We start from the raw sequence: 13,217 nt of genomic DNA, 5'->3' as shown, positions 1-13,217 counted from the left end.
AGAGAGAGAGAGAGAGAGAGGATCTCACTAATTGTGAATCCGAGAGAACCCAAGGAGCACAGAAAAAGTCTGAGGAGAGAGCAGAGGGAAGCAGAAAGGGCCGCGCGCTGCTCTCGCGCTCCGTGTTGTATTCGGCGGGATTAAATCGCTCCCTGCTCTCGCGGGCAGACGGATGTACCGGTGGCCGCCGGCTCACAGTCCGGATCCTGAACTCTGAGTAAAGGGGTTTTTGGTGGTGTTTTTTTTTTCCTTTTTCCTCGTGGAGGAAGCAGAAGCGGGGGCGCGTTGTTGCTGCTGCTGCAGGCGTCCGCAGCGCCATGAAGCTCCCGAGCTGGACGGCTCTCGCGCTGCTGCTGCTCGCGCACTCCGTGACGGTAAGCAGGACCCCCTATTGTTACAGAACAGCACTCAGCGAGGGTCCTGACCAGTGGGAAACAGCAGGACCATCAGCAGTGTGTTCATTAACATCATAGCTATTTTATAGTGGTGTGTGGTTTGGGACGCAGTCTGTGGTTTCGGCACCTCGTGTGTGTGTGCGTGTGTGAGAGAGTGAGTGAGAGAGTACGAGAGAGAGCGCGAACGTGCATCAGGAGAGAACAAGCGAGCGCCTCTGATGTTATCAGCTGTTAGGTGTGTGTGTGTGTGTGTAGTTCATGGCTGATGCTGGGCTGTAAATCTCGAGGCGACCCACATTTGTCTGCGAGCCGCAGACGGCGCGTGTCAGACCGAGTGTCGCATGGATCCCGCGCCCCTCACGAGTCTAGAAGCGGTTCGGGGAGCGAGGGATGGTCCCTTCGCAGTCTCCACGTCGTTTTAACATGCGTGGGCCGGTGGGTGTGTGCGTGGGCATTGTAGGTCAGGGACACGCGCTCGGCCTGCACCCCCTCCCTCACTGGGCTCTGTCTGTGTTGATGGCTGAGTCTAAAATCACACACGGACGGCCACTGTACGGCCCTAACCTTTGTGCTTCTGACTAACGCTGTCGGGTTTTGACACTCTTCAGTTTTGTAGGGCGCTGTTTGGGACGCAGCCTCTCTTGTGTGTTTGGGTATGGGTGGGCTGTAGCCTAATTATCGCTTCGGCTTTTTGTGTTCGGATACAACGGGGTGGGGTAAAGGGGAACGTGCAGGCGGGTTCGGGGCTGGTGAAGGACAGATATGGGTGGGGTAGGGGGATACTGGGCTGGGCTTGGGGGGACAGCTCGGGTTGTTTTTGATGAAGGGGTGGGGGGCAGGAGCGGGGCTAAGGAGCGCCTGCGGGGGAGCGCCACAGAGATGACGTCATTTGAAGTCTCAGGCCTTGAGAGAGCTCATTAGAGGCTGTAGAGTCAGAGCAGTGGACGCACATTTTAGTTGCTATTTTTAAATGATATTTTTTTCCGATTTCACCGTGTTTTCTAACTGATTTATTCTCAGTTTATACAGTTCTACTTAACTGGAAATATTTTGGATAACGTAAGCATATTTTCTGAGGCTGCTCCTAACCCAACATCACTGCAGAGCTCAGCATGCTTAGAGGAGAATACTCACTGTCAGTTAACGGGCAGGTCAGTTATGATCTCTTGGACTCCTTGTCTGTGCTCCCAGACTCTCAAGGATGGGGTTTCTAATCTTGCAGCTGTTTATAAAAAGAAAAGGGTTGCATACTGTAGAAATAAGCTTTGAGCATAAACAAATGTGTCTTGCATTTAGAATACTCCTAGATTACTGCAGCCTACTCTCCATCTGCCTCATCTGCAGCATATGATCAGACACCACAGACAATCATTTTCACATTTTCGTGTACTTAGCAGAGGAACAAAAACCTGTTCTGTTGAAGCATATGTATAAAAGAGGCCAGTAGGCACATGCTGACCATCTTAATACTGGCTTGTATTAATTACACTGTTACAGTATCAGCCAATGGGGTTTCTGCTCTTTTCGTGGAATAGAGAAACGATTGTCTGTAGAAACAGATAATTTTCTACAGATGCCTGAAATGAGTTTTTAAAGTGACCCTGACCATTAAGTCATCTTAACATCGGTGTGGTGTGGTGTTCACGGGTGGGGCAGCGGGTAGTGTTGCTCCCACATGGCTCTGTGCTTTTGGGGCCCTTGGTTTGATCCATGTATAGGGTCACTGGTTTGTTTGCTTGGGTTTCCTCCAGGTGCTCAGGTTTCCACCTACATTTCTAAAACACATATGGTTAGGTTGGTTGGCTGCGTGAACTTGTCCACTGAGTGTGGCAGTGAGTGGATGATAGACTGGTGATCCATCCAGGGTGTGTTCCTGACTTGTGGCCTGTGATTCTGGATAGGCTCTGGATCCACTGTGACCTTGATCTGGATGAATACAAGAACCTAATAACTAAACTTTTGACTTTAAGGGTAATGTGCCCTCTAAGCACACTACATTACCCAAGAGCAAAGCATTTTTCATTGTCTTATTTTCAGTAAGACAGTTTTTTGCAACCATCAGCCATATTGGACTCACGTTAAACTTTATCTCTTCAAGCTTGTGCTCTAATACTAATTGGAATATCCCACCCCCACCCTCCGCATGTAGTAATTTACGCCCACTCTTGCCATTTCAATGGACTTGAAAGGGCCAGTATTACATTTTATTCTGTCCAAGATTAATATTTTTATCCATTAGATGTTGATGTTATCCTGCTGAGAGGAAGTCAAATGTGAATCAGTTCATTGACGTCACATCCTATCTGGTCCTGCCTGCCAGAGACTGAGTTTAATTTAGATCTTGAAATGTAACTAAAATGGACACAACTTCCTCCTACTCTTGTGTGTGTGTGTGTGTGTGTGTGTGCGTACTGAAGATCCTGATGGTCAGTACTGAATCAGTGTTTTGTGCTGCAGATGACAATGACAACCATAGAGACAGAAGAGGAGGAGAAAGAGAAAATGGGTGAGAGGAATTTGTGAGGCTGACAGACATAGGAAATTGCTGCCCCTGACTTTCTCACTCAGTACACACACACACACACACACACACACAACTACAGCAAAAATATGTGTTTTCTATGTTAAAAGTATCCACAGTCATTTCATAATTACTGAATATGGAAAGTCAGAGGATAGGAGACTGAGATTGGACCCTATTCAAAATCTGAAACCAAAACACATTTTCAGTATATCACTTTGCTGTTTTTACACATCTGTTTGACACTAATATCAGGATGCAACTTAGGCTCAGAAATATTCTGAGCTTGTGAAATGATGTTCACAAAGCTTTTCACAGCCTGAGGTCTTTTGTGTGCAGGTAAAAAATGCATTCATGTATCTGAATGTGTAAACTTAAAAAGAAAATCTTCAAGTTTGTGAATGTGTAATAAAAATTTGAAGCTGTAGAAGTATTCTGAGCATGGGTGAAGAATATTATGCACCCACATATAATGTTTACGTAGAAATATTTTGTGTATGTATGTGTACTTTGAGCGCCACACTGTAGTTACCATGCACACAACCGTGAATTACAAGCATGAATTTTTATACCTGAGCTGATTAGGCAATCATCACATTGCCCACCCACAAACCAGTCAGAACGCTGCCCTCTGATTAGCCGGCACTTTTAGCTTTTGGGTTTTCTTATTTCTGTAACTTAAGGGAGACCTTCCCAATATTAAGTACCCGCAACATTATGTCCGGAATCACCTGTAAAATTTGCCTTAGGTTTCTTAACATTATCAAGCTGGTCAGCTTCTTACGCCCCAGCACACAAAAGATGATAATTCAGGGTGTGAAAATATTTGTGAATATTCTTTCACAATCTCAAAATATTTATGACTCTATTTTGACTCCATAGCAAGCACCTTTCCCCCTTTGATCAACTGTTAGCCACACAGCACTATAGTTCCTCTCATTACAGCTAATACTGCAGAAAAGCTTAACAAGCAATAAGAAAGATCTGCTCTTAGCACTCCACCTCCTCAACACGTCCCTCACACAATCCATGATTTCATTCAGGATCACGTTCACCCACTTTCTAACATGGCTAATGTTTCAAGAGGGAGAGTGAAAGAGAGAGCAAGACTGAGATTACATGACAGAGAGAAAATGAGGGGGTGCGTGAGAGAGAGGGAGAGAGAAAGAGTGTATATGCAAAAAAAAAAATGTGTGAGTGTGTGAAATCTCCTACATATCAACACATATATTTGAAAACAAACTGGAGCCTGATCCATGTCCAAAGCTGGCCATGAAAACCAGTCTGAACCTGATTGAAAATCCAATTCTCGTGAGGCTCAGCTCAGGTAACAGACCTCTGCTGCACATTTCGCATATGTGGAAGTTGTTCATTGAACTAGAATAGCACAGTGTTTCAAAGTGTACAGAGACACGTGTGGAGAAGATATGTATAAGTGCATACTGATGTTTAAAAGGTGCTATCTCAGGATGTGCACAGGAGAACCCTATCACAGAATGTTATTGATATGTTCTACTGTCCTTGGATTCAAGGTTAGAGTTATGGTTTGTTCTAGGCAATGCTTTTAATAAAGCTCTTTTCAGTATTTGGCAGTGCAATTGGAGATAGAAAACTGAAAGTGCCTTGGAGAAAGCCTACGTTTATCTTAGAGGTTTTCAAGGCCTAGTTGTTGCTTGTGTTTCATCAGTTTCATTTAGGGTATGTTGTGCTTAGGTCCTAAGGGTTTTATCGAATCCTACATGATGTAACATTCCCACACAAATAGCACGTTTACCCCTAAACCCTTTGAATACTATCTTGTATAAGAATAAATGTTTCTCATTAGTGAATAATAAATCTTAGGATGCAGTAAGCCAAAATTTTATGTGTCAAACCCTAAATACTTCCAGTTTAGTTGACTGCCGTTTCCACACTAATTTCTTTACATAGACTGTTAACTATACCACGGAGCGTGTTTTTTCTGTCACAGCTTTCTTAAGCTTAAGTATTAAGCTTACAGTTAAACCCTGAAAAATAAGCCTAGGGTTCGAGGGGTTAACTCAAACATAATGGGTAACTTAAAGGTAGTGTCTAGGGTTGTAGGGAAATGCTGTTCACTTGTTTGTTTATGTTCAGAAGGTGGAACGGTAAGTTTAAGGGAGAAAAACTGCTGTGGTTTGAATATGTTTTGTAGCATTTTAAGTCTGTGTTTACTTTCAACAAAATAAACAACAAAAATAAAAAATAAATCAATATTACCCACTTATGGCACAGTAACAGAGCAATATCCTCATGCTTTTCAACATTCAGAGCTCTGTTTATTGTCAAAAAACTTCAAATGCTCTTTATTTTGTGTGAGCAGAGAGAGAGAGATCCTACCATATTGGCCTGAGACACTTTGTTTTTTTTACCCATTCACTGGGACTTCGTAAACATGAAAACATATAAACAGGAAATACCGGTTTCAAGCACCCAAACAGACTGAAGAGCAGCAAATGGCGATTAAACTTTCTCAGAATTAAAAAAAAAAGTGTTTTTTGATTAATATTACGACATTAAGTGTCAGAGTAAAACTTCAGAACTGCTCTTTCCGAGTAAACTAAATGAGCTGCTTTTACTCACCTCCCTCTGACCTTCACCTATCCTCCACACCCTTCCCCAGAGACAGCCCCACAGGTGACGGATGTTAGCAGGTGAAATCTGGGTCATGGCAACAGTATGGATAAGCGTTTATTACCTTGTACTTTCTCACTTTCGCACAAATGTAACTTTTGATTTAGTGTTGGCACTGATGAAAGCGCTTTTCGATTGAGTGGCTAAATGTGATTGAGTGGAAATGTAAATGTTTGTAGCTGTCACGATATCAGCTTGTTTACTGGGGCACAGTAAATACTCCATGTCCAATAAGCTGAGAGAAATATTTACATAGAAAATGGATAGAAAGGAAAAAAAGAGGCAAGGGTGTAGAAAGATAATGGAGAGAGAGAGAGCAAGAGAGAGAGAAAGAGTGGGGGACTGGATGGAGAAGTGCAGGGCCGCTTGCTCTTTCCCAGGAGACTGCCTTCTACCTGCTCAACAGAGTCGCCATGACAACCATAGAGCACAGTACAGTCACAGCTTTATCGCTGCCTCCCTCTCTCTCCCCATTCTCTCTCCCCTCTCCTCACTCGTTTTTATTTTTCTTCTCTATCTACCTTTTCTCTCTTTTTCTTTTGCCTCCTTATTGCTTTCTCCTCTGTCTCTTTCTCCTCCTCTCCTCCCTCTCTCCATCTGTCTCTCTCTTCTTGTCTTCTCCCTTGTTCCCCTTTCACTATTCCCTCTGTCTTTCCTCTTCCCTTTCTCCTATACTCTTTTCCTTTTCTCTCTCCACTGGTTCTCTCTCTCTCTCTCTCTCTCTCTCTCTCTCTCTCTCTCTCTCTCGCTAATTAAGATGCTGCTCCAGTCTGATGGGGGAGGGGAAACCCTCTACCTGAGAGACGGACGAAGGGAGGGAGGAGAGGGTGATGTAAATGATAGTTTGTGTCTCTGGTGTCTCTGTGTGGGTGTGTGTCTGCATAAGGCTCCACAGATAACACAGAGCTGTGTTTTAGAAGCGTGTATGATTCTGCAAATGGTAGTTTGTGTCACACTATCCCTGGAAAAAAAGCTGCAGTGTAACGTGTAGGGTTTTTTCCTCTCCCAGAATGATGTACGCCAATTGTACGCCCCAAATTTCTTTGCATATGTGTCTGCGCTGAGCTATAATAAGCCTCTAAATTAGAGAGCATCGGTGGGACGGGCTGCAAAACCACATTGAATTTAAAATGTTCCATACAGCTGCTCTATAAATATGAATACGGCTACTGTAGCCAGTAGGACACAGAGGGGGTGGGGGGACTGTGCGTGCGTGTGTGTGTGTGAGCTTGTGTGTGTGTAGCCTCTTCCCCGTGCTCCCTCTCCTCTCTCACTGTTTGTTTGTTCTGCGGATATTCTCAGGGCCTCTGGTTGGGAGTGGGTGGGGCCAGTGACGCGTTTCCGTGGAGATAGAGGACCCACTCGGATAATTGGGTTAACGAGAGGTTAGGGGCGTGGCTGTGGACTCTGGGGATGTGTGGAATGTCGTTAACTTTTCGGTGGCAGGGTGGGGCAGGGTGAGCATTTGGAAAAAGCTTAAGACAACAGCACAATCCCAGAGGGAGAGCGTCATAATTCTGGGCAAACACAAGATAAGGCCAGCTCAGGGCTCAGAGCGTCTGGGCATGCATTGGAAGACTCTGTGCTGATTGCGTAGGATAAAACAAATGACCATGCAAGCACAAGAGAAGACTGCCCAGCTAGATCATTAAACTAAGCTTAGGCAGGGTGTGTGATCTGAACATTTCATTGTATAGATGATTTAAAAGGAAATACCCTGATTTTTCAGATTCCTTTACTATGGTGGTCATTGGAACCAAGAGTCATGATAGCTCTTTGCAGACAATCATACCTGAGTTTGTATATGTAATCTAGATAATGTGAATATGCAAATAAATTCTCAAAATACTCTTTGCTTTTCAATGTCCCACATAAACGTCTTAAGCATGAATTGATTTTGCACAGGGGCGGCACGGTGGCGCAGCAGGTAGTGTCGCAGTCACACAGCTCCAGGGGCCTGGAGGTGGGTTCGATTCCCGCTCCGGGTGACTGTCTGTGAGGAGTTGGTGTGTTCTCCCCGTGTCCGCGTGGGTTTCCTCCCACAGTCCAAAAACACACATTGGTAGGTGGATTGGCGACTCAAACTTGTCCGAATGTGTGAGTGAATGTGGGTGTGTGTCTGTGTTGCCCTGTGAAGGACTGGCGTCCCCTCCAGGGTGTATTCCCGCCTTGCGCCCAATGATTCCAGGTAGGCTCTGAACCCCCCGCGACCCTAAATTGGATAAGCGGTTACAGATAATGGATGGATGGATGATTTTTCACATGTTTGTTTTCAGCTACAGCCTTCCCTCAAAGCCTTATCCTTCAGACATCAGACATCTGTGTATTCATAACAGTTTCATATAATGACTGTCTGCAAGGAGGGAATTAAATGCCAAAGAAATCTGGTCCCTCTCACCACCACTGTGAACAATTCTGACTCTGCAAGTTTCTCTAGAAGGGAGTATTCCACATGAAGACACTCTGAATGATTTTAACACTATATTTATGCAAAAGTTGTAACAGAGGATTGGTGGAATTTCCTTGAACAAATTGGTGTTAGAATGTGATGACTGGTTTCTTTGAAACCTGCAGTGTTATAGTATGTGAGAGATCAAAGTTTGCATAACAGTGCTCGTGTGTATGAAGTGCGACGTGTGTGTGTGTGTGTGCTCTCTTTCTGAAGGTCTGAGAAGACGTCCTGGGGAGAGAATTTTAAATTATTTAACACTCAATCCCAATGGAGGCAAGAACAAAATGGAGACCATACTAGAGCACACAAACACACACAGCCTCATACAGACAGATGTAGTTTAGTATATCAACAGTGAGCAGAACTGTGTTCTTGGAGAAATGCATGTATTCATATTAGCAGGGCTGTGTTTAAAGAAGCACCTACTGTGCTGTTGATGTGATTTTGTTGGCCAGGAACTGGAATGTTGTTTAATTATTACCAATGTCCATTAACTGGTAGGATTTTCAACCACATACACCATCACAACTTCACTTCAGGTCTGTTCTACAGTCCCAGTGTTCTCAGTAAACTGGGTGTGCCCTTTTTAAATGTATAAAATCTTTCGGCTCGGTCAAAACCACAAGCACCATATTAAGGAGGAGAAAACACTGGATTTGTCCGCTTGGCTTGCCTCTTACATAAGGAGCCCATATTTTTCATTCATTGGGAATGAAGGCTGATCCACAGCTTGATTTGAGGCTTTATTTATACTCAGTCAAGGGGCCGACAAATAAGAGATGAAACAAAATGTGCTTTACCCTCAAAATGCAAATGTCCACGCACAAACCACACATGCCCAAAACACCCTAGATTGTTTTTTCAATGAGAGGCTGTCTGCATCGTCAGACTGCGGGATTTCACACCAGAATGTCCACGTCCGCACTTTTCTGTCATTTTTTTCTCTCACTCTTTCTCTCTCTCTCTCTCGTTGTCTGTCTCCCCCACAAGCACATAAACACAAGGTCTGAACCTTCAGTATGATCTCAGTTGCAACTTTATCGCCCCCTGAGATCTCCAAGTTTTTTTTTTTTGTAATTATTCAAAGCTCCAATTCCTGTGAGAATGCAAGATGTGAGAGCTTTGTGCACATTGAAGTGCAAATTGATATGGCATCTTTACAACTCAGTGGTAGCCCTGCCTCAAACACCCTGCCACCACTGCTAGATAAGTAAGGAGATCAAATCAGCATTCTGTATATGTAAACTCATTTCATTAAAAAAAGAATGATATGTTTGCCCTTGAGCTACATCCACATAAGAAAACGTCTGAGTATTGTTTTATTAACAGATGTATAGTGCTATGCAAAAGTCAGGGACAGTCCTTCCTTTAATATATTCCATTGAAATGAATTAAGGGCGGCATGGTGGCGCAGCAGCAGATAGTGTCACAGTCACACAGCTCCGGGGTCCTGGAAGTTGTGGGTTCAAGTCCTGCTCCGGGTGACTGTCTGTGAGGAGTTTGGTGTGTTCTACCCGTTTCCATGTGGGTTTCCTTCGGGTGCTCCAGGTTCCCCCACAATCCAAAAACAAAAACACACGTTAGTAGGTGGATTAGCGACTCCGTAGGTGTGAATGTGTGAGTGTGTCGCCCTGTGAAGGACTGGCGCCCTCTCCAGTGTGCCCAATGATTCGGGGTAGACACTGTGACCCTGAACTGGATAAGCGGTTCCAGACAATGAATGAATGAATGATGAAATGAATTATATTAAGTACACATTATTAATTTCCCATGAGTAATTTCATTGGAGATTCCACACATGCAGGAAAATAAACGAAAAAGAGATCAATAAAGTAATAAAATGTATAAAGAGAAAATGGAACTCTAGCCACCATTCAAGACGTGGTAGCCCACTATAACTGTCATCATCAGACAGTGTTGCTGGAAAAGTCTGCTTTTGATCCAGATCTAAATAAAACCTCAAACTCACAGGTGATTCTCTCCATCATTTCACTGTGAGAAGAAAACTCAATGAAGTGTCAAGCAGCTGTTAATGAGAAAAGCAAATGGTTTTAAAGACTGATAAAACTAAAAGGCAACAAACTTCTAAAACTGAGCTTTGAGAGTGTTTATGTTAAGAAAAGTAACCTGAAGCATTTCTCTTAAAAAGATAACAATATTAAAGGTTAAAAGCGATGTGACATTACGTGTCAATTGGGTCAGAGCCATTGCTTGGGGGAGGGCAGGGGGGTTTGTCATATATCAGTTACTTTAGCTTTAATGTAATGTACTCCTAATGTCAGAGAAAACCTACTGTTCTTTGGTTTCTGCAGGGAATGAACGTTTCTGGTTCCAGATCCTACACAGCAAATTCTCCAGTGTTATATCAACACTATTAGTGTTAACTTAACACTGAGCATGTTAGATTATTACACTAATAGTGTTAATTTAACACTGGTGAATTTCCTGTGTATTTGTGTCTGTGGACATTTTCAGAATGGTTCAATATATGGAGTGCAAATGGGAACAGAACTAGTTCCACTTTGGTGGTAAAAGACTATTAAAAATGCTTGGGTGACTCCTGGTCTGTGTGGGTTCCAATGCCTAAGTGCAGTGATGGGCACAGTGTACTAAACACATGGTATCTTTCCTATGGGGAGACATAAAACCCAGGGGCTGAATTTCGGAGGTCATATAAGGTCCTGCGAGGCATTTACTCTGAAACAATAGGTCCAACTAATTCTGCTACTGTGGCCCTCTACCAAATATTTGATGTGTGATGTGCTGCCGGCAGATGTCGTATCATCCAGGTGGATGCTGCATATTGGAGTTGCTTGAGGTGACTCCCTGGTTTTCCAAAGAATGTGAAGCACTTTGAGTGTCTAGAAAAGTGCTATGGAAGTGTAATTGTCATTCATCATTGATACTGTTTCCCCCTGTTATCCTTAAAGAGCATGAAGATTAAATGGAATATAGAGACAGAATCTGTCAGATGAAAGGTTTAAATAATGCAGATTTTAACGATGAACTTCACAGCAAATTCACCAGTGTTAAATCAACACTTTTAGTGTTAAATTAACACTATTAGTGTAATAATCTAACATGCTCAGTGTTAAGTTAACACTAATGGTGTTGATATAACACTGGAGAATTTGCTGTGTTCATTGACACAGTAAAACTTGAGAGAGAACACTGCTGTGCTTAGGTCACATTCTGTTACACGTCACACTCAAACAGACAGAACCAATGAACAGGTCAGACCAGCATCTGGAACTAATTAAATGTAAAGCTGAAATTTGTTTCTTATTTGCAAGCACATTTATTTAATAAATAAAATAAATTATTATTTAATAAAAAATAAATTTCATTTGAGGAACAGGAAAATCAAAAGTCAGCAAATAATCCAACATCAGCCTCATTTTAGTTGTTCTTTTGTCAGAGTTCTGACAGAAAATCCCTTTCAGTTACTTGTTTGTCCATTCTGTTTTTCTCTCGGTTCTAAAAGTAGCTGTTTGATGTTGTTATTGCAGAAAACCCACCCTTGTGCCCACCATTTCTATGTAATTTTCTGTCAAATATTTATTTTCTGCAGCAAATACCTGCTTTTGAATGGATACTAAAGTACTCAAGGGTACTCTTTGACCTTGGCACAAGACTGTATGCTAGGATTAAAATTTTAATCTGTTTATATCACCAAAAAAAGAGGTTAATTTGTTGATTTGTAAATTATTTTGAAGGTTTCTACCATGTTCTATTTGTCCTGTAAATCTAAGCAAGTAGCTTCACGTCTTGGTCCATAGAAAATCTCACAGAAATATTTGTATAACCCTAGAGAAACCTTGTGTGCCACTGTGTTATTTTTGCACACTCAACCAGCACAGGCTTCAGCCCGTTTGATGTGACACATTTCTGGGTTATAGTGCAAAGTGACAAATAAGAAGACAATTTAATATATCAAATGAAAGCACTTGAGGCGCAGCAGGTAGTGTCGCAGTCACACAGCTCCAGGGTCCTGGAGGTTGTGGGTTCGAGTCCCGCTCCGGGTGAGGAGTCTGTGAGGAGTTTGGTGTGTTCGCGTGGGTTTCCTCCCATGGTCCAAATACACACTTTGGTAGGTGGATTAGTGACTCAAAAGTGTTCGTAGGTGTGAGTGAATGTGCGAGTGTGTGTGTTGCCCTGTGAAGGACTGGTGCTTACATATAACGAATGAATGAAAGCACTTGCTTGATTTTTATTTCACCTTCAAACTTGTGATAACAGAACTAGTGTGAGGCAATTGATGTAAAAAGATCATAAACACATTTCCAGGCTTTCAACACTGAACAATGTGTTATAAGCCAGTCACTTTGATAAGACGTGTGCTGTATTCGTCTGTATTATATACTGTGTAAAATGCTTTGTTTACTGAATAAATATGATATGGTTCTTAGATGAGAAAAAAGGAATATGTAATTGCCAGGAAGAAGCTGTATCCTAAAATTACAGTTCCATTTTAAACAGAGACATTGGGCTGCAGAATTGAAGTAAGACAGCAGTTGTTTAAGGACATAAAAACCTGTATCATCCAAAGCTAAGCTGACCTGAAATAGCTAGTTTGGTTGTTGTGGCTGTGGAATGTTATGAATGCTGGAACTCCTCAGCATTTTTCATGGGATGATAAAAGGATACGGAGTGTACGCTTAATCATGAGCATAACTTTTGAAAAGTGCTGGGGATATGAATGAGGGTTTGTAATGTAGCTAGCTAGCTGCACTTATAATCCCAGTAAATGAATCACAGTTAATCACGTTGTCAACAAATATAAAATTTCATAAAATATAATAGTCTGAATAGTAACATTTCTCATAATATTCTGCTATCAGATTTCACTCTGAAAATACCCTCACGTGTGGTGGGGAACCCTATTAACATTTGTGTTAATAACAAAAATAAATATTTTAAAAATGCAGAACTACTCCGGTTGTTATATTTGCATTGATAATATACATCAAAGAAATACACTTTGTAGATGTTTTTTTTTATGTTTCTAGGCTGCTATAATACAATGATTAAGTAAAAAAAAATAACTCATAAAATGGTGGTTGTATGATATGGTATGTAAGAAAAAATACTAGGAAAATATCCCATACATAAATTACAAAAACACTGAAATATATACTCAGACGTACTGCTTTAGTTGAATAAAAATGGAAAGGGTTATGGAAATGGTGGTATAATA

General features: G+C 42.1%; 1 protein-coding gene across 2 annotated transcripts in view; it reads left to right on the top strand.

The window, feature by feature from the left end:
• Positions 1-13,217, top strand: part of sdc3 (syndecan 3) — a 39,069-nt gene continuing 25,852 nt past the window's right edge. Inside the window, exon 1 of one of the 2 annotated variants that reach the window (XM_066675364.1) lies at positions 1-374. In XM_066675364.1, the coding sequence (XP_066531461.1) occupies positions 318-374 (57 nt within the window). In that variant the 5' untranslated portion in view covers positions 1-317. Of the gene's footprint in view, positions 375-1,468; positions 1,547-13,217 lie in introns of those variants that run through there. The other variant, XM_066675365.1, reaches the window with a different exon arrangement.

The sequence above is a fragment of the Hoplias malabaricus genome, chromosome 6 (genome assembly GCF_029633855.1).
Source record: "Hoplias malabaricus isolate fHopMal1 chromosome 6, fHopMal1.hap1, whole genome shotgun sequence".
In the NCBI taxonomy this organism is placed as follows: Eukaryota; Metazoa; Chordata; class Actinopteri; order Characiformes; family Erythrinidae; genus Hoplias; species Hoplias malabaricus.
Note: the sequence above shows the minus strand (reverse complement) of the source record. Positions and strands in the feature narration are given on the sequence as shown.